This window comes from Symphalangus syndactylus, chromosome 8, assembly GCF_028878055.3.
Source record: "Symphalangus syndactylus isolate Jambi chromosome 8, NHGRI_mSymSyn1-v2.1_pri, whole genome shotgun sequence".
NCBI classification, from domain to species: domain Eukaryota; kingdom Metazoa; phylum Chordata; class Mammalia; order Primates; family Hylobatidae; genus Symphalangus; species Symphalangus syndactylus.
Window position 1 is genome coordinate 76454982 of NC_072430.2, and position 23693 is coordinate 76478674.

At 40.3% G+C, this 23693-nt stretch overlaps 1 protein-coding gene and 1 long non-coding RNA gene across 8 annotated transcripts in view; one reads left to right on the top strand and one right to left on the bottom strand.

The window, feature by feature from the left end:
* ITGA6 (integrin subunit alpha 6) overlaps window positions 1-10929 on the top strand; it is a 221759-nt gene extending 210830 nt beyond the window's left edge. For 5 of the 7 annotated variants that reach the window (XM_063644670.1, XM_055289742.2, XM_055289740.2 and 2 more), the window contains 2 exons: window positions 2665-2790; window positions 8776-10929. In XM_063644670.1, coding sequence (XP_063500740.1) covers window positions 2665-2790; window positions 8776-8937 — 288 coding nt within the window. In that variant the 3' untranslated portion in view covers window positions 8938-10929. Of the gene's footprint in view, window positions 1-2664; window positions 2791-6457 lie in introns of all 7 variants that reach the window. The other 2 variants (XM_055289741.2, XM_063644668.1) reach the window with 2 other exon arrangements.
* LOC134731327 (uncharacterized) overlaps window positions 9562-23693 on the bottom strand; it is a 48557-nt gene continuing 34425 nt past the window's right edge. The window contains exons 2-3 of the long non-coding RNA XR_010122166.1: window positions 16855-17039; window positions 9562-13142 (exon numbers count right to left, since the gene is read on the bottom strand). This is a non-coding gene — a long non-coding RNA (uncharacterized lncRNA). The remainder of the gene's footprint in view (window positions 13143-16854; window positions 17040-23693) is intronic.

A 23693-nucleotide genomic window follows, 5' to 3' on the forward strand; every position in this document is an offset into this window, starting at 1 on the left:
CATGGAAATAACTACACTGTAATGAAACCAGAGGTAAGAAATTATTTTTGGAGTTGTAAAGCTCTACAGTAGTTTCTACTCACCTGTTCATCAGTAACAGCTGGTGTGACAAGACAGAACCAGGCTTGGAGCTCTGGGAATCACAGCCCACCCTTTGTCTTCCATCTTTGGCCACCTGGCTCTATGGCCAGCTTCCCCTTGTTCTCAATCCCAGCTGGAGAATGACTGTCATACCAAAAACAAAAACAAAAAAACCTTCAGTTGACAGTTTAAGCAAACAACCAATAAAATCTTCCTGACTGGCCTCTCGCCCTCCAGAACCACAGAGCACATCTGCCCTTTAAATGTGTAGCCAACCCAGTCCCTGACTTTCGTCCTCAGTCTTTGATGCCTAGTGAGTTAACAATATGTGGAAGTTCTGGTTTGAATGGTGCCAGGCCTGGGGCTTAGAGCTTCAGCTGGATTCCCATCCACCCTGCCACTCCAGGCTGCAAAATCAAAAATTACTTTGCTCAATTGTTAACAATGTTGGATCCCAACCATTTATGGGGGTGGCTTTCCCCTATTATCAGCTGTTTTAAAGACACTTGTGCACAGTGTCATTATAATAAAGCTGATTCTCCTTGCCGAAGACTAGTTTCCACTCTCCACTTCCAGATTTATTGGAACTTTTTCTTACAAATGAGGATGGCCCTTCCACATGACCACCTTGCCCTAAGGATACACTGTATACCTTCCTTGTGTTAGATAATAGGGCAACAAAGTTAAACAAGATACAGTTTAGGCTAATTGAAATCATCTATTTGGTTTGTTTCATTGTAGTCAGCTTACCAACAACATAACTATTCTATTGCTTCACTGGTCTGTCCCTGTTTCTTCTTCCCTTCTTTGTAGATGTCCCTGTGCTGAACCCAGTAATCTCTTCTCTGTCAGGGGAGGGAAGGAGAGGGGAAGTGAGCCACGAGGCCACCTTGGGGCTCAGAGCTTGTAGAAAACCTCATTTAGAGCATAACAGGAAACATGGTGGCTGATAAAGGTGTTTTATGCCTGCCTGTTACCATCAGTATAATTGGCTAAATCTCAAGATGTGATTGCTGTCTATTGAATGTTTAAAGAAAAGCAGTTTTACTGCTTTTAAGTATTTTTTGTAAGTCAGGTGAGGTTGAGAAACTGTTTCCTAGAAGTGGAAAGGGAAGTACTTTGATGAGAGATTTTTTAAAGAAAAACACCACTGCATAGAAGTATTGAAGCACAGTGTAGACATAGCAGCATCCAGGGTTCAATACGGACATAGAATATTTGACTGAAAACACTTCTTAGAAGTTAAATGCTCCCCCTGAGTTTTGTTTCCCTTTACTTTACATTCTCTTAATTCAGAAATATCAGAAACTTCAAACCAGTAGATCTCTAATCAGTGTAGTTTACAAAATCATGTTCACAGTAATCACCAGGTCTTCAGCGTGCTTTGAAAAATGGTTCCTGGTATCACAAAAGTTCATTTGCATTCTAAACCCATGTAACTGAGCTGTTGGAATTGCCAGAAGCAGCCTTTTAGGTTTCTGAGTAAACACTATTTCTATTTAATTGATATTTTGCAAACTATCCTATGTTTAGAGTTTTAGCTTCTCAGCAGCAGGAGCATCTTAAGCGCTAAGCTGCCTCTGAGTGGGTCCAGGGTCTAGTTTGTTCATATAGCTTTGTAGAAGATGGCACCAAGCCATTTCAGGAAATGTTACTGTTTATGAGGGTCTTTAGTGTGATATCCTAAGAAAAAGGTAAAATGGTGTCCATCAGTCATGCAGCCCCATCCCTATTTTTGTATTTCACAACATCTTTAAAGTCTGAATGAGGAATGTTGGCTACTGGTGCCTAAACTGGCCCTTTTATTTCCATTGCTGAAAATTAATTAAAGTATAGGCCAGGTGAGGTGGCTCATACTCATGATCCCCACACTTTGGGAGGTCAAAGCAGGAGGATTGCTTGAAGCCAGCACTTTGTGAGCAACATAGTGAGACCCTGTCTCAACAAAAATTTTTTTAAAAAATTAGCTATGCGTGGTGGCATGCGCCTGTAGTCCCAGCTACCTGGGAGGCTGAGGTGGGAGGATCACTTGAACCTGGGAGGTTGAGACTGCCGTGACCCATGGTCACACCACTTGCACTCCAACCTGGGCAACAGAGTGAGACCCTGTCTCCAAAAAAAAAAAAAAAAAAATGTTCTCAAAAAGATACCAGGTTAGATAGAACAGACTGGCTGTTAGATCTATTTAACTGGGTATCTTTCTGAGAGCAATTTGTTTAGATAGATACACAGACTGGCTGTGTATTGATAATTGCTGGAACAGGATGATGAATACATAAGGGTTCATTATACAGTTTACTTGTGTTGATAACAAAATAAATTTTTTTTTAAGATAAATTAATGAAGTAACCACTTTGTCAGAATACAACCCCGCATTTTCAGGATTCTGGGGAAAGATCTTCAAGTAATGTCTCTTGAAGCAATATCCTGTTAAGAGAAAGGATCTTGCATCAGAAAGTCATCTCATCCATTTACAGGCTGCACTGTCCAAAATATATTCAAAAGCAGAGTTAGAACCATAAACTCCTGGTGTGAACTCTTGCCACTGTATGCAGTAATGCTGCTTTCTTTTCTGCCCTGTAGGTTCGTGTGACTGTGTTTCCCTCAAAGACTGTAGCTCAGTATTCAGGAGTACCTTGGTGGATCATCCTAGTGGCTATTCTTGCTGGGATCTTAATGCTTGCTTTATTAGTGTTTATACTATGGAAGGTAAGTCATATCTGGCATTTGAATTTCATAACAAACTTTATTTCATGTTTTAAAAAATGGGAATCAGCACCGATGGTACGTTTTCTTTTTCATTGCTTCCTTTTTTCTAACATTAGGAAACTCTTTTGACATAGCAAATTTGAGGAAAATTTTACCATGAACACCTGTATATTTACCGAATATTTTGTATTTAAAGTATATTATTTGTACACAATAAGTTTCTTCATTTGTCTCTCATACATAATTTAGCATGTTTAGCAAATAACAAATTTAGATTTTATTACTTTAGCATTTTCTTCACCTAAGATTGAAGTCTGGATCTAAGCCAAATTATTAGGGCATTGTAATTATCTGAATCTGTATCCCTGCTAATTTCAGTTTCTGTGAAGAATGTTCATAGCAGCCATTGGTGTTGGTTATGCTTACAGCTAGATTCGGAAGAGTATGACATGAATGAATAACTCTATTATAGCATGTATCAAACATAAGGAAGGTCTAGGTTCAATATGAGGTTCCTCATTAGAATTTGGCCCTTTGACTGTAAATAAAATGTAATATCTTCCCCTGATTCTACCAGCGAAGAGTCTACGTTATGAAAAACTGCGTATGAGATGGATACAAACTCTTATTGCCCAAAGATTACAACCTAAAAATTTTAGATTATTCCCAGTGAGTGATAGAGGCTTACAGTCTCTTATCTGCCACTCCAAAAAGCTCTGAAACCTTGAAGTATATAATGACTTATTTGGCAATAAAACCTGACGTGATGTGAAGAGAGACTACTTCCAAGTCTTTATCCTTTATGATTAATTTCACTGCAGAAATATTAACATTTTGATTATAGTAGCATTAGGTATGCAGTGCATTACTCCTTTTAAAGGACAAAAATTTTGGATTCTCAAACATGTCCAGTCTGGAGGGTTCTGTATGAACCATCAACCCCCTAGGATCAAACTATCCTTTTCTTTTCACTGGATCCAAAAATATAATACATAAGGGTTCAAGATAGTCTTACTTGCAAATATTGAGCATCTGTTTTTGCTTTATTTTTTTCAACTGACTTTTGCCAATTTGAGATAATTTTCTGATGTCTTCTAGACACGGGATTGAAGCTTGGTATCTGCTCATGACAAAACTCCTCCTGGTATGGAGTTTTAGCCAGTTTACCTCTAATGTTTACCTTGGGCAGTAGGTTCCTCTGGCAAACATAGCCAGTCAATATAAAACATTTTTTCAAGGAGATGCCTTGAAGAAAAAAAAAATTTTTTTTGAGACTGGGTCTGTCACTCTGTCACCCAGGCTGGATTGCAGCGTCGTGATCATGGCTCACTGCAGCCTTGACCTCCTGGGCTCAAGCAATCCTCCCACCTCAGCCTCCTGAGTAGCTGGGACTACATGCCACCACATCTAACTAGTATTTAAATTTTTTTTGTAAAGATGAGGCCTTGCTGTGTTGCCCAGGCTGGTCTTCAACTCCTGGGCTCAAGCAATCCTCCTGCCTTGGCCTTCCAAATTGTTGTAATCACAGATGTGAGCCATTGCACCCGGCCTTGAAAATTATTTCGATATCAAAAACTAAAGTTGGGGTTTGATATTTGAGGATGATGTTGTGTTTTCTGGAAGAGGTCATAAGGATGGTCTTTTTCAGAGCATTGGCAGCCTTTAATGAGGGTGAGACAGCAGTGGATTTAAAGTTAAGAAACCTAAGCTGTATATAATCTTGGTCCAATCATTCCATCTCCCTGGGGGCCTCTGGTTGCCTCGTCTGTTAAATAAGTTGATTGGATTATTAGATGATTTCCTTATTTTGGAAGTTTTTATTTTGTTTTTGTTTTTTGAAGCTCTGAAGTATCCAGGCTGTCAAGGGGACTCTAAAATACAGACAACTTATGCAACCCCACATGAGAAGCATTTTTATTACTTTATACTTTTATTCAACTGAATAATATGTTAAAGTCATAGGATTTTAGGATCAGAACTACACTTTAGTGGCCCTTAAATTGGATTTTGTATAACCATGTAGAGGGCAAAGCTAAACTAGGCAGGATGAAGATCCCTACTTCAACCACAGTAGTTCAGATTGTATCCATTTTAAATATCAGGATTCTGTACAGGATTTTGTTTGCAGGTGAAAAAAAAAAAAGTCCCTTGGGCTGGTCTAAATCACCTTCATTTTGCTAACAAAGATGCTCATGACCAGGCATATTAAGAATGTTGCCAGCCGGGCATGGTGGCTCATGCCTGTAATCCCAGCACCTTGGGAGGCTGTGGCGGGTGGATCACGAGGTCAGGAGATCGAGACCATCCTGGCTAACACAGTGAAACCCTGCATCTACTAAATATACAAAAAATTAGCTGGGCTTGGTGGTAGGCACCTGTAGTCCCAGCTACTAGGGAGGCTGAGGCAGGAGAATGGTGTGAACCCAGGAGGTGGAGCTTGCAGTGAGCTGAGATCGTGCCACACTGCACTCCAGCCTGGGCAACAGAGTGAGACTCCGTCTCAAAAAAAAAAAAAAAAAAAAAAAAAAAAAAAAAAAGAATGTTGCCAAGTTGGAGGCAGGACCAGGCCTCTTGGTTCCTGGTTCATTCTTCTTCCCACCCTGTTTACTAGCACATATTATTGAAAGCTGCCCAACAAAACTCTGTACTGATGGAAATGTTCTGGAGCTGCAGCATCTAGTATGGTAGCCATTAGTCATGTGTGGCTGTTAGGCACGTGGAATATGGCTGGTTCAATTGAGGCATAGAGTTTTAGATGTAATTTAAATTAATTTCAATCTGAATAGCCTCACGGAGCCAGCAGCTCCCATATATTGTACAAAGTGAATCTAGGCTTTTACCTTCATGAGTTGCTGGACTAGGAATCAGAGTTTCTCAGGAGATTTTATTTGACCAGGTTAAATTTTATAAAAGACAGTTCCATGGCCTTATGAGCTAGATAAAAGTAAATAGGAAAAGTTCTCTATCGTTGAAGAAAGGAAATTGTAGTAGAAAGTGGAACTATACTTTTATACTCATTTAGAGTGACCTAACCTGAGGAGCATTGGGTCCCTACCATTTAAGGGTTTTATGGTGCTCAGAGTTCGGGAAAATGACAGCAATCATTCTTTCATGATGGTGTATTCGAATTTGTATTGTGATTCACCCCACAGATCCAAAGGCCTCAAGTAAATGGCATTTGTTCCATAAAATTTACTGTAAAAGGCAGAAAAATACCCACAGTATATCTATATTTTATTTGGATTTGTGCTTTTATTTAGAGAATTTATTTTCTAACCTTTGTCTCAATAAACTGCCAAAGTCAATCTTTTGCCTCTTTTGAAGTTCATATTCTCCTGCAGGAAGAAACTACCCAAAGCTACAATCAGCAATGTATATACGTTTTCCCTATTAGAATGATTTTTGTCCACAAGATTTCTGTTACAAAGAGAAAAATCAATGAGCTGACTAGTGTCATCCATATAAATATTTGACCAGAGATGTATGGTGAAGGGTGTATTGAATGTGACAACGTAACAATGCAGTGGCTGTTCACTGTTGGTTGACTGAAAGTGGTCTGTTTGTAAACAAGCCACTAGTAGAAAGCAGATTAAAATTTGAGATGTTCTGTTGTTTGGCTCTTATACACAAAACTGTAAAATTGACTAAATACCTTGCTTCCTTGTAGTGTGGTTTCTTCAAGAGAAATAAGAAAGATCATTATGATGCCACATATCACAAGGCTGAGATCCATGCTCAGCCATCTGATAAAGAGAGGCTTACTTCTGATGCATAGTATTGATCTACTTCTGTAATTGGTAATTGATCAATGTTTTTTAATTGCTAGCTGTGGGACCCGCTATGGTTGTGGTGGCTAACTTTAAGAACAACAGCTTGCTATGTGTGTCCCATTAACAGATGTTTCCAAATGTCCACACTGGCTTGCCTTGCTTGGATTTGTTTTATTTTATTTCACTTGAAAGCTCAGTTTTGTTTTTTATTTTTTTTAATGCACAATCTTTCGTTGCAGGTGAGTTATTTTATGTTCTTGTTAAATATCACCCACAGCAATGAAGAAAATTTGCAATATTTGTACACACAAAATGAGGCTTTTAGCCCTCCATAGTAGCCCAACTTGCCATGTGTTATTAATTCGGTATGTCGCATTCCACTAGGGAATTCAAAGATGCATAAGAAATCATTCTAGATTTCTTGTTCATTTTGGAATTTTCCACAGATAGAAGCTGTGTCGACCGCCTAATTAACCTGTTGCATGTTGGAAATGTTGTGTTTCTCTTGGTGAGGCTTCCTCACTGTCATCTTTTTGTTCTCTTTGCTATAAAGTGATGGGGTAAGGCTTGGAATGCTTTTTACTGTTGCTCAGGAATCATTTTATGCTAGCTAAGCATGCAACTTCCATTTCCTGCATATCTCCTACAGGTCAAAGACCATTACAACAAACTATGACGGGCTTTTATGGCCAACTTCAGAAGATGATCCCTTACCAAAGTTACCTTCCATCTACAAAATTCTAGTACAAAAAATACCCTGAACAGTTTTTATTGCAATATGTTGCGATGGAGTTTGACCATATTTATTTCATGTGTCCAGAGATTTTATCCAACCTTGGATCTCAGTTGATTTTCAATTCAAGTTTCTCTTATTTGGAAATACATGGAAATAGGAATTGCTAGTGATTCCTTTCACCATTTATGTGGGCATGAGAGGACAGAATTACTCCTTTAATCCTTTCCATGGCACTATCACAGTGAATCACAACATTACCATTCAGCTTTACATATTACCCTTAATTTCCCTCTTTGTTTAAATGGGGTAGACAGCAGTCATATATTGTAATAGATAGGTACTTCGGCTTTTTTTTCTTTTTTTGCACAGAATAATAAATGAATCCATGTAGAAATGACCTGGAACAAAACATCTTGGTCCATTTTGCCTATTGATTTAGTGATAACTATGCATATAATTTTATCTTGCTCCATGGCATTTTTATAACATCATTCAACATAAATGTCCTGTTACTATTGATGTCACATAATAAACACATTAATCAACCATTCTATTAATATCCTCATTCTTCTAAATTGCATTTTAAAGTTGAAAACACCTTTTTTAAAAAATGTATTTCATTTAGAAATTTAATCTCAATTCAAATTTTTTCAGATATATTCTCAGTAAAAATATACTTTGGATCAGATTGAATATTTAAATGAATTTTTTATATATATATATACACACACACACACACACATTAACAATTTAAAGGTAAATGTATTTTTGCAAAAGAAGAGAAATTAGGGAGTGCTCTGAAATTCAGTGTAGTGATACACTTCTCAAGTCCTATGCAGCACATGATTTTTATTGCAGGAAACAGTTACTATGTGATTAATGAAACAGCTTAATTAGAAGCACAATAGCAAATCCAGGCAACATAAATGACCTCCTAGCTAATGAGAGAAGTGATATGTGTACTAGAGCCTCAGAGGAGAGAAGAAGATTATAAAGTTGACCTGTTGGAACACTGGCATATTCAAATAGTAATTTGTAAAATACTTGTGACATGATTTGCATTTTATTAGTGGGAAAGGGGCATGAAATCTTTGGTTTATGCTTTTTAAAAATTATTCTTAATCTAATCTGATAATCAGATGTTTTACATATAATATTGTGATTATTTTTAAATATGGAAGCACTGTTTTCATAAACTCTTAAATTGTTTGTTAGTAAAGAGGTAGCCTACATTTGTTAAAAAATGTAAAGAGAAGATGAAAACGGACATTTCTTCCAGTTTTACAGCTGTTCTCTTCCGTTGATCCCCACTGGCTCTTCTTTCATTTCAACCTCTTGGTTCTTTCTTAAAAGAAAACCATGTCTTTTTCCCCTTAGTCCAGAGGTAGACTATAGCTGAACAGAAAGCTTAGACATTCCCATTTAGTGTACTTGCTTCTTTGTGAGATTAATTTCTCTTTCTCTTTCCCTCTTCTCTAGTGTGGATTCTTTAAACGCTCTAGGTACGATGACAGTGTCCCCCGATACCATGCTGTAAGGATCCGGAAAGAAGAGCGAGAGATCAAAGATGAAAAGTATATTGATAACCTTGAAAAAAAACAGTGGATCACAAAGTGGAACGAAAATGAAAGCTACTCATAGGGGGGGCCTAAAAAAAAAAGCTTCACAGTACCCAAACTTTTTCCAACTCAGAAATTCAATTTGGATTTAAAAGCCTGCTCAATCCCTGAGGACTGATTTCAGAGTGACTACACACAGTACGAACCTACAGTTTTAACTGTGGATATTGTTACGTAGCCTAAGGCTCCTGTTTTGCACAGCCAAATTTAAAACTGTTGGAATGGATTTTTCTTTAACTGCCTTAATTTAACTTCTGGGTTGCCTTTGTTTTTGGCGTGGCTGACTTTACATGTATTGGGGAAGGGCCTGCCCAGTTGCACTCAGGTGACATCCTCCAGACAGTGTAGCTGAGGAGGCACCTACACTCACCTGCACTAACAGAGTGGCCGTCCTAACCTCGGGCCTGCTGCGCAGACATCCATCACGTTAGCTGTCCCACATCACAAGACTATGACATTGGGGTAGTTGTGTTTCAATGGAAAGTGCTGTCTTAAACTAAATGTGCAATAGAAGGTGATGTTGCCATCCTACCGTCTTTTCCTGTTTCCTAGCTGTGTGAATACCTGCTCACGTCAAACGCATACAGGTTTCATTCTCCCGTTCACTAAAACACACAGGCGCAACAGACTTGAATGCTAGTTATACTTATTTGTATATGGTATTTATTTTTTCTTTTCTTTACAAACCATTTTGTTATTGACTAACAGGCCAAAGAGTCTCCAGTTTACCCTTCAGGTTGGTTTAATCAATCAGAATTAGAGCATGGGAGGTCATCACTTTGACCTAAATTATTTACGGCAAAAAGAAAATCTTTATAAATGTACCAGAGAGAGTTGTTTTAATAACTTATCTATAAATTATAACCTCTCCTTCATGACAACCTCCACCCCACAACCCAAAAGGTTTAAGAAATAGAATTATAACTGTAAAGATGTTTATTTCAGGCATTGGATATTTTTTAGTTTAGAAGCCTGCGTAATGTTTCTGGATTTCATACTGTAACATTCAGGAATTCTTTGAGAAAATGGGTTTATTCACTGAACTCTAGTGCAGTTTACTCACTGCTGTAAATACTGTATATTCAGGACTTGAAAGAAATGGTGAATACCTATGGTGGATCCAGACCGATCCAGTATAAGACTACTGAATCTGCTACCAAAACAGTTAATCAGTGAGTCGATGTTCTATTTTTTGTTTTGTTTCCTCCCCTATCTATCTGTATTCCCAAAAATTACTTTGGGGCTAATTTAACAAGAACTTTTGTGTTTTAACTGTAAAAATGGCAGGGGGGTGGAATTATTACTCTATACATTCAACAGAGACTGAATAGTTATGAAAGCCGATTTTTTAAAATTACCATGCTTCACAATGTTGTTATATGGGGAGCAACAGCAAACAGGTGCTAATTTGTTTTGGATATAATATAAGCAGTGTCTGTCCAACACAATTTGTAGTGCCACTGTTGTTTTGGGGGGCTTTTTTCTTTTCAGAAATCTTAAACCTTAAGATACTAAGGACGTTGTTTTGGTTGTACTTTGGAATTCTTATTCACAAAATATATTTTGTTTACAAAAATTTCTGTAAAACAGGTTATAACAGTGTTTAAAGTCTCAGTTTCTTGCTTGGGGAACTTGTGTCCCTAATGTGTTTAGATTGCTCAGGAGCTGATATTTTGACAGTGTTTTTAGACCTGTGTTATTAAAAAAAAAGATGAATGTCCCAGAAAGGGTGTTGGGAGGGTGGTTCAACAAAGAAAGATGTTATGGTGTTTAAATTTATGGTTGTTAAAAATGTCATCTCAAGTCAAGTCACTGGTCTGTTTGCATTTGATACATTTTTGTACTAACTAGCATTGTAAAATTATTTCGTGATTAGAAATTACCTGTGGATATTTGTATAAAAGTGTGAAATAAATTTTTTATAAAAGTATTAATTGTTTCATAACACAGCATTGTATATGTGAAGCAAACTCTAAAATTATAAACGACAACCTGAATTGTCTATTTCATCAAACCAAAGTTCAGTGTTTTTATTTTTGGTGTCTCATGTAATCTCAGATCAGCCAAAGATATTAGTGCCAAAGCAATGGGATTGAGGGTTTTTTTTCTGTGTTCACTCTATGTAGGTGATCCTCAAGTCTTTCTTTAATTTTCCTTCTTTATGATTAAAAGAAACCTACAGGTATTTAACAACCTACAAATTGGGAGCTGTCTTTGGATTGAATCTTCCTCTTCACTGCCTGTCCTTTTAAGGATAGGGAATTGCTTAGCAATGATAACCTGGCATTAAAAAAGTTCTGATGGCTAAGCTGCTTCCTTCTTAGAATATGTTTTGGATGTGGGAGCAGGCTAGCTGTGACATGTGTGTGGCAGAATCAACTAGTCAGAAAATATTTTCTTCAAAAGATTTTAGATTTGAGTTTCATGAAACTTCTCTAGCTGGATTATCACAACCTAATACAAGAAAATATATATATAATGCCTGGACAATATAGTGTACCCCGGCCTGAATAAATGTCTAACATATTAGGTAATAGCTTTCTACTATACTTGGTATTACATAAAATCTTGGCCTTCTTGGTTCTTTGAAGATCAAACAGGTGTTACCACCCAAAGAAATATGTGATTGGCACTTAACGATTTGGGCCAGTGGCTGTGAACCTTTTCAGCCTCAGTTCACGTATCGGATATACCCAGATTAAATCACTACAATAATATGTAATCATCATAACCTCATAGAGCCTATCAATCAGCTGTGGTGTGACTAGGGCTATGGCATAAATAACAGACTGTAAGTCATGGCCCATCCAGTCATAGTGCCTGTGATTCCAACACTTCCCCTCCCTCTCAAAAAATACAGGAACGTCTACCAGTAATTGTGGTATTATTACAGGGTTATCCTTGGATCTATTTGGATTCACAGAGGAATCACTGCAAACAAACATTGATACTTCATTATTGGTTGCAAATTAGTTGCTGCAAATTCAGTGTGTCGTGCATAGTCATGGTTTATGCTTTTCCCTTGTGGCTGAGAATATTCTAGCATGTGGTGTTGATATAGGTGGGGAATGCTTTAAAGATTGTCCAGACTGCCAGCCATGGTGGCTCATGCCTGTAATCCCAGCACTCTGGGAGGCTGAGGATCCTTGAGACCACAAGTTGAGACCAGCTTGGGCAACATGGCAAGACCCCATCTCTACAAAAAATTTAAAAATTAGCCAGGTGTAGTGGTGTGCACCTGTAGTCCTTGCTACTCGGGAGGCTGTGGTGGGAAGATCGCTTGAGCCTAGGAGTTTGAGGCTGCAGTGAGCTATGATCATGCCACTGCACTCTGGCCTGAGCAACAGAGTGAGATCCTGTCTCAAAAATTGCCCAAATCAGGGAAGTAAGGATAAGATCAAGCCTTCTACTCTAAATGAAAACATCTTAATGAGAAGCTCATCTCCAGTACACTATCCCACAAAAGGACAATGTGGGAAGACAAACCGGGATTGAAAGACTTGTTTTCAAGGAGGGAAAGAGACACTGTCAGTGGTTGGGTTCCACATAAGTACATCCACAGGGCTGAGAAAACAGAAATGTGGAAGAGTTTTTTGATCAACTTGGGTAGCATAAAGTAAGTGATTTAAAGGCAGTTCCTTAAGACCAAAGGACAGGGTCCAACCACTTGGAATGAGGAAAAGGCGAGGGTCAAAGAGGTGAAGAAAATGAACTTCAGAATGATTTCAAGAGTGGCTATTGCATGCTAGTGGGCATCTGTTCTTCCCGTAGTTTCTGATTACGGTTAATAGCAAGTTCTTTTTCTCTCCTGTACCTTAAACAGGTTTTGCCAGCTCCAAAAGGCATCTCATCCAGCTATTGGAAGGTGGGAGAGCTGTACGCTAGGAGCTGAGACCAGGTCTGTGGAGGTGCTACCAACAGACCTCATCTAGGAGGAAAATTCATGAGGGGATTCATAGCCAAATCCTCTTGACTCAGGGTAAATGAACTGTAAAACACAAACCAGAGGAAGGAAACTGGTGTGGCCCAGTGCAAGGGTGGACCAGGCACCACAAAGGGCAAAACTAACCAGGTAATGGTTGATGATTACACCAGAGTTGAGAGAGTCAAGTGGTCAAGTGCAATTTTTGTAGCAGTCAGCAAAGCATAAGTGCCTCAATCTTCTCTTGCCTTGGAGCCATCTCTCAGTCATGCTGCCTGTGCTGGGGTTATGGAAACAGTTCCATGCTAGGAGAGATCAGATAAATTTCTTACTCTTCAGCCTTCTAAAACATGTGCCAAAAATCTCAAGAAACTACAGGGTCAGAATGTGCTAACTTTGTTATCTCAAAGCCTAGCAATTTAAGTTTTCAGTTCACCAACAATCAGTAAGTGGATTTAAGTGAGTGTTCTGTTAAGATCCTGTCATTGTGAGAGGAATGTGATTTAATCAGTATTTCCAGTTGGAAGCAAACAGATGTTTAGGGATGTTAAATTAGGCTCTGGGGATATACATAAGACACTGGCTCTGACCTTTTATAGGAAGCTTATCTGAAACTACAGATGGTATTGACAAGCATAAGTGAATTCACTTTTTACAGGTAGCAGAATTTAAAACCTTAAGATATCAATGATTGACACATAAATTCAATACCTGGCCAGGCATGGTGGCTCACGCCTGTAATCCCAGCACTTTGGGAGGCCGAGGCAGGCAGATCACATAAGGTCAGGAGATTGAGACCAGCCCAACTGACATGGTGAAACCCCGTTTCTACTAAATACAAAAAATGAGCCAGGTGTGGTGGTGGCACATGCCTGTAATCCCAGCTACTTGGGACGCTGAGGCAGGAGAATCGCTTGAACTGGGAGGCAGAGGTTGCAGTGAGCCAAGACTGCACCACTGCAGTCCAGCCTGGGCAACAAGAGCAAAACTCTGTCTCAAAAAAATAATGATAAAGTCAATACCTGACTCTTTGTGGGCGGAACTTGCCCCTAGAACAACCCCATTCCCAGAAAATTTAGAGTCATTCTCAACCAGGTCTACACATTTAAATCACCAAAGAAATATATATATATTTATTAAAATCCTGATGGCTGGACAATCTGCCACACTGACTACATGAGAATCTGAGTGTGAGACCCAGGAATTAGCGCTGCTTAAAGCTCCCCAGCTGACTCGTAAAGTGCAGCCAGGATTGAGAACTGCTTTAGAGATTATTGGACGTTGTGAATATTTATCAAAATAATATGCTCACTGTGTGGAATGCCTCATTCCTGTTTGTGGTACTTCCACTGCACCAGTAACAGGTGCTGAGAAGCTAGAGGGCATTTGCTGTAGGCAGGGAGGCAGCTGAGCAGTGCATAAGGGCATGTCTCTGGAGCCACACTGCAGGTGTGAATTAGCTTCTCCTCTTAGAACATAACCTTGGGTGAGTTACTGATATCTCTGTGTCCAGTTTCTTGGCCTATAAAATAAGACTGGTTATAGTGCTCAGAGGTTCTTTTTTTCTTTTGAGATGGAGTTTTACTCTTGTTGCCCAGGCTGGAGTGCAATGGCGCGATCTTGGCTCAGTGCAACCTCTGCCTTCTGGGTTCAAGCGATTCTCCTGTATCAGCCTCCCGTGTAGCTGGGAGTATAGGCGCCTGCCATCATGCGTGGCTAATTTTTTGTATTTTTAGTAGAGATAGGGTTTCACCATGTTGGCCAGGCTGGTCTCGAACTCCTGACCTCAGATGATCCACCCCTGCTTCGACATCCCAAAGTGCTGGGATTACAGGTGTGAGCCACTGCACCCAGCCCAGAGGTTCTTGTAAAGAGAAAATTGGACCATCTGGAAGTGCTTATTAAATGTTAGTTACTTTTATACTTACTCTTGTTTATTATATAGAGCCATAAAATGTTAAAAGGGGAAGGAAGCATGGAAATCTAGTTCTACTTCCTCGTTTCACAGATGGGGAGACACAGTTTATTTTTATTTTCATCTCCTCGTTCTTCAGTGTCCACCAACTTAAGTCTTACTAGTGGGTGTTATAACTACATAAACAATAGGATGAACCTAACTCTTAAAGTCCTTATCAACATAGATCATTTTGAACAACGACAAGAGTGACCTTATTTCTATGTTAAATTCTGTCTCAGCCCTCACTGTATTAAAGTGACCATAATGCAGTCTTCAGTTGGGGTCAGAAAGATGACAAGATAATCAACAAAGCATCTTGAAATTGCTAAGTATTGATTCTTTGTGGTTTTTCCCCCCTGACATGGAAGAGTGTGAAAAGAGCAGATTCTCTTTTTGAACCTTTTCTCAGAGTTCTTTACACACCATCAATTTATTCGGTTTCCTTTAGTGGAAGGCAAGCCGCAGTTTTACCGCTTATTACCTTTACTGCCATGCAGAAGAGGAAATGCTCACAGAGCTCATCTTGCACCTGAGTTACACCATGTGTGTTGGAACGGAGTTTGTCACTGGAAGAACAAATTTGAAAACTCCTGCCTCCCACATGTCACAATAATGCATGAACTGCAAGACTATGTAAAGGCAAAAAACATATATATACATGCATTCTTCCATAGGAAGACTGGGGGACTGCCTGATGCCAAGGTGTCCTCAAATTGCTGATGGAACTGAAGTTCTGGGGTTCTTACCTAACTGAGGAAGCCACTGGTGGTCAGGAAATCTCAATTAGAGAAGTTAAGAGCAGTCTTTCTCAAAATTTAACATGCCTAAGACTCACCTAAGGATCTTGTTGAGATTCAGGTTCTGATTTAAACAGTCTGGGAAACAGCCTGAGAATCTACATTGCTAACAAGCTCCAGGTGCTGCAATACTACTGCTCTACAGACTACTCTTTGGGTATCAAGGGTCTCTAGAGCCAGTCTTATTCAAGTCCCTATTGTGTCACTTTTTACTGTATGACCTGGGCAAGTTTAAATGCCTGATGCTTTAATTCCTTCACCTGTAAAATGGTATAAGGAATAAGATTATAACCTAGGCTACCACGGAATATACACTATCTTATGTACCTCTACACAACTTCCAAACCCCTAACATGCTCAAATGTGTGGATAAGGACCGACTGGGGTGCAGTTAAGTCTTTGGTTTATCTAAATATATAGCTTTCACCATCTTGACAGGATAGCTGACATTTGTTGTAGGCTACTCTTACAGGCCATGCTTTTAAGATTCCTGCCCTGTGAGAAGTAAAATCCCATGACAGTGAATAGCATTACAATGGAATGGGAAACAATGTGCCAGTTCTAGTAGCTGACCCACAGAAGCAGTGACATGTTGATCTGGTTATAAAGACTTATCTAAATCAGTAACAAAACAAACACATTGAACAGGTTCAGGCTGACTTAAAGAGAAGCTTTTGCAATTTGACATTTCCTTTCTCAAGCAGCAATTATTCAGTGTTTCTTTGCCTGTGCCCACCACGAACAACCCAAGTACTCATGCCAGAAAACACACACACATAAATTAATAAAACTCCTAAGCCACTATGATACGTATCTGTGGACTGGCTTGCTCTATTCCATACTTTTTCTAGTTGGAAGGGCTGAGGTGCTAAAAATACCTTCCCAAACTCCCTTGCAGCTAGGGTTGTACATGTGAATTTTTTATTTTTACGTATTTATTTAGAGACAGGGTCTCACTCCGTAGCCCAGGCTGGAGTGTAGTGGTGCAATCTTGGCTCACTGCAACCTCCACCTCCTGAGTTCAAGTGATTCTCTCACCTCAGCCTCCCAAGTAGCAAGGAGCTGCAATTACAGGCACCCACCACCATGCATGGGGCTACCTTTATATTTTTAGTAGAGATGGGGGTTTCAGCATGTTGGCCAAGCTGGTCTCAAACTCCTGACCTCAACTGATCTGCATGCCTCAGCGTCCCAAAGTGCTGGGATTACAAGAGTGAGCCACCGCACCCAGCCGAAATAAATTTAATTCTATGACTTGCATACCTGTTCACTTGAGATCTGAAAGATGGACTCATGGTGGCTGTTTCTCCTAGCAAGCATGGCACGGAGTCCCAGGATTCAATGTTGAGTGTCTTCCAGCTTTCTGAGCCATCATCAGAGAAGGATTATGACCTCTTGATTCTGTTTTCTTGACCTTGGATTGCAACTTCAAGTATTTGCCTTCAATCCTATTTTGAAAAATAAAAATGAAATCCTAAGCCCCCCAACCAAATAAATGGACCCCCTCTTTGCCACGGGGACCCCAGAGTAATTTTGAAAACCTGAGTTTAAGGGATGCTGCATCTCCCTTTTGTGGTTTTGACACAACAATTGACCAGCATTTCTTCCTGATAAGAGACCACTGACCATGGAGTGGCTCTGGCTAGTCTACATGTGACTGATGAAGGAGCATGAAGCTCCATTGCATATGTGCATATTTCTCCTTTTGTAAATATTCATGATTCCTATTGCTGGCCACTCTGTTCAGCATAGACTCCTGTTCCCTTTGCCCCTCCCTCAAAGTATCTGTTTCTAGCTCCTGGCCAGAGGCTATCCTTCCCAGTGTCAGAATGGTCACCCTGCCAGCTGCAAACTTTTATGAAAAACAAAGCTCTCCTTTCCAAATTTATAAACTTTGTAACTAACCAATGGGTTCTCCTTGCCTACTGCCCAGATAGAGCCAATTTATCAAGACGGGGGATTGCAATAGAGAAAGAGTTTAATGCATGCCTCTGGGGATTCAGTCAGGATGGTGGGGAAAATTATAAGACGCAAACCTTGGAAGGCCTGGGGGAGATGCATAAGCTCCAGTAATAAACTTGGCTGAAGGCAGCCTTGTCCCCTTAGTTAAGTAAATTAAAGTAGAAACAAAGGAATGTGGGGAGTTTATCTAACTAGCTTGTTTACTCATGTGGTCCTAAGACTAACCTTTGATCAGGTGCTTAACTGCTTTCTACTCAGGAGGTCCACAATGTCAACTACCCTCTAGTGGTGTTTACTCATGACCTTTGTCAATTAATCTTTACTGAATAAATGCAAGTCTCACTGACTGATCAAGGCTGCAGTCACAACTGTTTACAGCACTCTGCTTGTAGTCTGTAAGCAGCCTGGATGCTCAGCTGGACTGGCAAAGCAGAATATCTGTGTGTCAGTGTACTTTATTCATCCATTGTTGGGTCAGGGTCTGTGGGACAGACCCCGCAGCTGGTGCCCTGTGTGGGGATTGCTGTGAAGGGAGCACGACAGATCCCCAGAAATGAAGGTGGAGAGGACTGGCAGTCAAGTCAGTAAAACAGTGAGTCATTGGTGCCTGCTTGGGATTACCAAGTTTGGGGGGGGATTGTTCAGGCTGAGATTTCATGATGGGACAACAGTTATCAGTTCAACAGGGACAGTACATAAAAGTGTTGAAACAGTTACTTAAGGCTAGGGGAGCATCAGTTTTGCAAGCTCGATTAAGAGACCTAATGCAAACTGTTGTCTCACTTAATCCATGGTTCCCAGAAGAAGGACTGCTAGATGTAGGGGTCTGGGAACAAGTAGGGAGAAATCTTAAACAACGTTATGCACAAGGGCCCAGTAACAGCTTTTAACTGGGCTATGGGCTTTAATTAGAGCAGCCCTAGTTCCGTTATACACGGAGGAGCCTAAAAAGGGGAAGGAGGAGGAACCGTCACCCATCTTATCGCCTCCTCTTACCTCAGCCCTGATATCACTGGGCCAAAATAACAAAGAGGAAACAGAGGTTGTGCCTGAGCCACCTCCTCCAATAGATACGAAAAAAAAAAATGAGATACACTACAGCTATGAAACCCTGTCTTAAGCAGGCAGCATTAAAAGGGGAGCTCTTAGCCTGCCCAATAATGCAAAATTACCAAGGCAATCAGGTACCTAAAGAATTGTTTAAAAAAAAAAGCATTAGAGGCCAAAGCCAGGCGGCTAAGCAAGCAGTAAGCAGAAAGAGAGGCTCCCCAGCAAACCAGAGCCAGCAAGTTCTCCCAGGAACTCTGTCCACACGGGGGCAGCAGCAACAAAGAGCCCCGCGCAGCGCTCGGAAGTTAGCCTGTTAGGGGCAGGAGGCGCATGCGGGAAAGTCGGCCCAGCAGGCAACAGCCACCCTGCAGCGGGGGTAGGAAGTGGCACAGACAAAAAGCGGCACAGAAAAAAGCAGCGCTTTTGCAAGTGCAACGCAGCTGCCACCTCAGGACCCGTCTGCTCAGCGCTCCAACTCTGCAGGTGGCCCGTGGCAAAATTTCATGTGCTCCTTGTAGACGAGAGACATCCCAAATTATAATTCTATGCTAAGATTTAAGTAAAATTTAAGAATTTGAAAAACCTCTTTCTGAAAATGGGCACTGTTATCTCTTTCTTACCCCTAACTGACTCTCTCCAAATCCAATTTAAGTAAAACTGTAACCTCTAAAGGGAGAGAAATTACAAACGGCCCATGAGTTAGTTAAGGAGCAATTAAAGCAAACTTTACTCCCCATTAGAAAAAAACAAAAACAAAAAAACTTCCCGATTACAAGGTTGTTCATTTTATGGATAATATTCTACTAACAGCCCTTGGAATTCACCCAGTTTTGTCATTCCCAAAAAGTCTGGGAAATGAAGACTTGCATGACTTACGTGCTATTAATGCTAATTTGCAGCCTATGGGACCCCTTCAACAGGGCCACTCCTCCCCTGTGGTGATTCCTCAAGATTGGCCTATAATCATTATTGACTTAAAAGATTTTTATACGATTCCTCTAGCAGAACAGGACAGAGAAAAATTTGCGTTTACAATACCAGCTATCAATAATGAAAAGCCAGCTTGTCGATTTCATTGCAAAGTGCTTCCTCAAGGAATGCTAAACAGTCCTACCATGTATCAGTATCATGTAAATCAAGCTTTGCTCCCTAGTAGAAAAGAATTTCCTGATTGTAAAATTATTCATTTTATGGATGATATTCTAGCAGCGCCAACGGAGCCAATACTTTTAAATTTATATTCCTCTGTCGTAAAGAATACAGAGCTAAGAGGTTTAATGATTGCACCTAAGAAAGTACGAATGTCCTCTCCTTGGAAATATCTTGGGTACATACTAACTTCCTGGTCAGCAAGACCTCAAAAGGTTAAATACTAGCAACGTATACACCTTAAATGATTATCAGAAATTGGGTGATATTACCTAGCTCCACCCCACTTTGAGGATTCCTACTGATAAACTACAAAATCTGTTTTCTATCTTAAAGGGCAATCCAGCCCTGGATTCTCCCAGATATTTAACCCCTGAAGGAAAAAGGGAAACTGAGGAAATACAGCATGCCATCTCTCAGAGGCAGCTAGATTGCATTGATCCATGGTATTCAATTTAGTTGTTTATTTTTCCCACCAAACACCCCCCTACAGGGTTAATAGGACAGATGACCCCAGGGCTACACTTCCTAGAATGGGTTTTTTGCTTACATACCAGGACTAAAACACTATCTCCGTATATTCAGTTAATTACTAAAGTCATCTATTCAGGCAGCAAATGATGCAATCAGTTGCTAGGTTATGACCCTGATGTCATCAGGATTCCTTTAAGCAAAAAGCAATGCAAATCAGTATTGCCCTTATCAATAGATCTGCAAATAGTTTTCTCCGATGACACAGGACAAATAGAGCACATGCTTCCTGCTGATATACTCCTTCATTTCTTATCTCATACGCAGGTAATCTTACCCACAAAAATAGTTCACTCCCCCATACCTAATGCTTTAACACTGTTTACTGATGGGTCTGGTAAACATGGAAAAGCGGCAGTCTGGTGGAGACTACACAATTCAATCACTTGATCTGGGTTTACTAGCAATCAGAGAGCTGAGATTGGGGCTCTGATACTGGCCTTGGAAACTTTTTCCACTCAGCCCACAAATATTGTAAGTGACTCGGCTTACTCAGTATATTTGCTACAAAATCTTGAAACAGCTTTAATTAAGTCCACTCTGGAGCCAGCCTTGTGTGCTTTTTTTTCTCCGACTTCAGCAATTGCTAGATCAACATACACATCCTATTTTTATTACACACATTCGAGCCCACAGCTCTCTGCCTGGCTCATTGGCTTATGGCAATGAACAAGCAGCTCTTCAGGTTATGACATCACTGCTTGACCAAGCCACCCAATCGCATCAATTTTTCCACCAAAATTAGGGAAATTTATCCAAACAATTTCAACATATACAAAGGCTGGCTAAACAAATTATCCTACAATGCCCAGATTGCCAGCTCACAGGCACATCCCCTCCTTCCACAGGTATTAACCCTAGAGGACTAGAACCTAATCAGTTATGGCAGACAGGTGTTACACACGTCCCTAAATTTGGAAAACTGAGATATGTATGTATCTGTTGATACCAACACCCATTTAATTAGTGCACATGCCCTTCTGGGAGAGTCTACTCGATATGTCATTAAACATCGTCTTTTAATCTTTGCACTTATGGGATGGCCCACAAAAATTAAAATGGATAATGGTCCAGCTTATGCCAGCTCACAATTTCAACAATTTAGTCACATGTGGAATATCCAACATTCCACAGGGATCCCATATGATCACCAAGGACAAGCAATAGAACGTGCCCACTCTTAAAAATATGCTCAAGAAAACAAAAAAACAGGAAAGAAAGAGTATGGGTAAAAGACCCTGCAACACTATAGGCACAAGCCTTATTTACCCTTAATTTTTTAAATTTAATGACAAATTTCAATCAGCTATAGAAAAACACTTTGCTAAAACTTCTTAAGGCATAAAACCTGCAGTTTGATGGAAAGATGTAAACAGTAATGTATGGTGTGGTCCAAATGAATTATTAACATGGGGAAGAGGGTATGCTTGTGTTCGCACCTCCTCAGGTCCTCTTTGGATTCTAGCATGACGCATCAAACCATACCATGGCATGGCTAGGACCCAACCCGGTACCAAAAATGAAGGAGTTAACCCACAGACCCAGAAGATGCGGCTTCCGTGGATGACACAAGCCCAGATGTTACCTGGGGGATGCTGAAGAAGACAACTCAGGGGGCTGAACAAATCCTGCTCCGGACACAGACAGCATTTACTCCAGATAATTTGTTCCTTGCTATGTTTTCTGTTGTACATTGCAACTCATGTAGGGTATTGATCCTTTTTATGCTCTCGCTTTGTTTGCAACTGGTACCTGCTACACTCTTTTGGGCTCATTATCTTAGACCCGCCTTTCTTTTGCCCTGTCACCTTGGCAGACACTCCCTTCCCAGCCTTTAATAACGTGACTGCTTGGCTAGGAGGGATAGATTTACCCCCAGTGGGGCCCCTCAATAATCTCACACATTGGACTAAAGTGCCAAATAACACTACATAACACTCCACTATCCTCCCACTGTGTGTAAGTTATAAAGGTTCTAACCCTTACTATGTACCTGCCCAAAAACAAGTATGGCTACATCATGGCAAAGGAAATGCCTTAACATTCTTAGCTGCAGGTAGCCTCAAACCAGGCAATGCAATCAATGCTGCTTTCCCAAACATTCCTTCCTGTGCTAAAGAACAGAGCCAGAAAAGTAATAGATTCCACTTTAGCTGGGATGTCTATCACGGCAAACAAGCCCATAGTCTCCAGTTAGGCAATTATAACATCTTAGACTGAAGTCCCCACGGCCGATTGCAGGGCAGCCTTACTAATGTCTTCATCCATCATAGCACCAATCACAGTTTCATAGCCATGTCTTGTTCCCCTGTATTTTGGGCCAATGCAGGGATGAGATATCCCAGACCCCAAGTAAAGTCCATGCCAACCCAAGGCACCTTATGGTGCCTGGGACATCACAGCACCTCCCTTAACACCTGACATTGGACATATCATAATTCCCATTGCAACTATACTACAACCTTTATTCATAATCACACTGATCAGTGCCTGATTTGCACTACCCATCCATATGTTTTCCTTATGGGAACTAACATTTCCATTATACCCCAAAACTCCACGTTTGTGACCCAGGTGCAGGGATAGGCTTGGTTTGCCTCATGTATCACTCACCACAATATATCTAATTTAAAAATCACTAGTGTCATGGTATTAACGAGACAATCTGAGGCATTTTTACCAGTCAATTTGACACGATTGGCAAGGTTCCTCTGCCCTTGCCACCTTAGAACATGCTCTGTCCCAGGTCAGACACAAAAGATTCAGTTACACTTATGGCCTTTATAATCTCAACCATAGTCATGCTGGCAACTGCTAGCATTGCTGTTCCATCTATTACTGAGTCAATATAAACAGCTAGCTTTGTAGATAATCTGGCCAAAATGTGTCTAATGAACTTCTCTTACAGCAATGTATGGATCAAAATATTCTTGCATGACTGTGAGCCCTTGAGGCTGCCTTAGAGTATGTGGGGGAGTGACAAGATGCACTGGCATTCCAAAAGCAATTAAACTGTGACTGGGGCATAAACATATCTGTGTCACTTCTCTACCTTGGAATCAATCAATACATAGTTGGGATGAGGTAAAACAACACCTCTGGGGGACCTTTCATGACAATTTAACAGCAGACATAAAGCAACTTAAAACTAAAATTTGAGAATCCCTTCACACCATAGATCTACACACCCAACAAACAGCCATATAGAAGGGTGTGCAAGATCATCTCTTCTGGTTAGAACCCCACACCTGGGGGTCACTCTTTGACTGGAAAGAATGTTGCTAATTGTACTCATGATTGTATTATGCTATTTGCTAATTCTAGGATGCAAAGCCAGAATAAGAGCAATGACCACCACGCCTGACAAACCTGTTGCTGCATACATGTACACTCTCCAATCAAAAAGACCT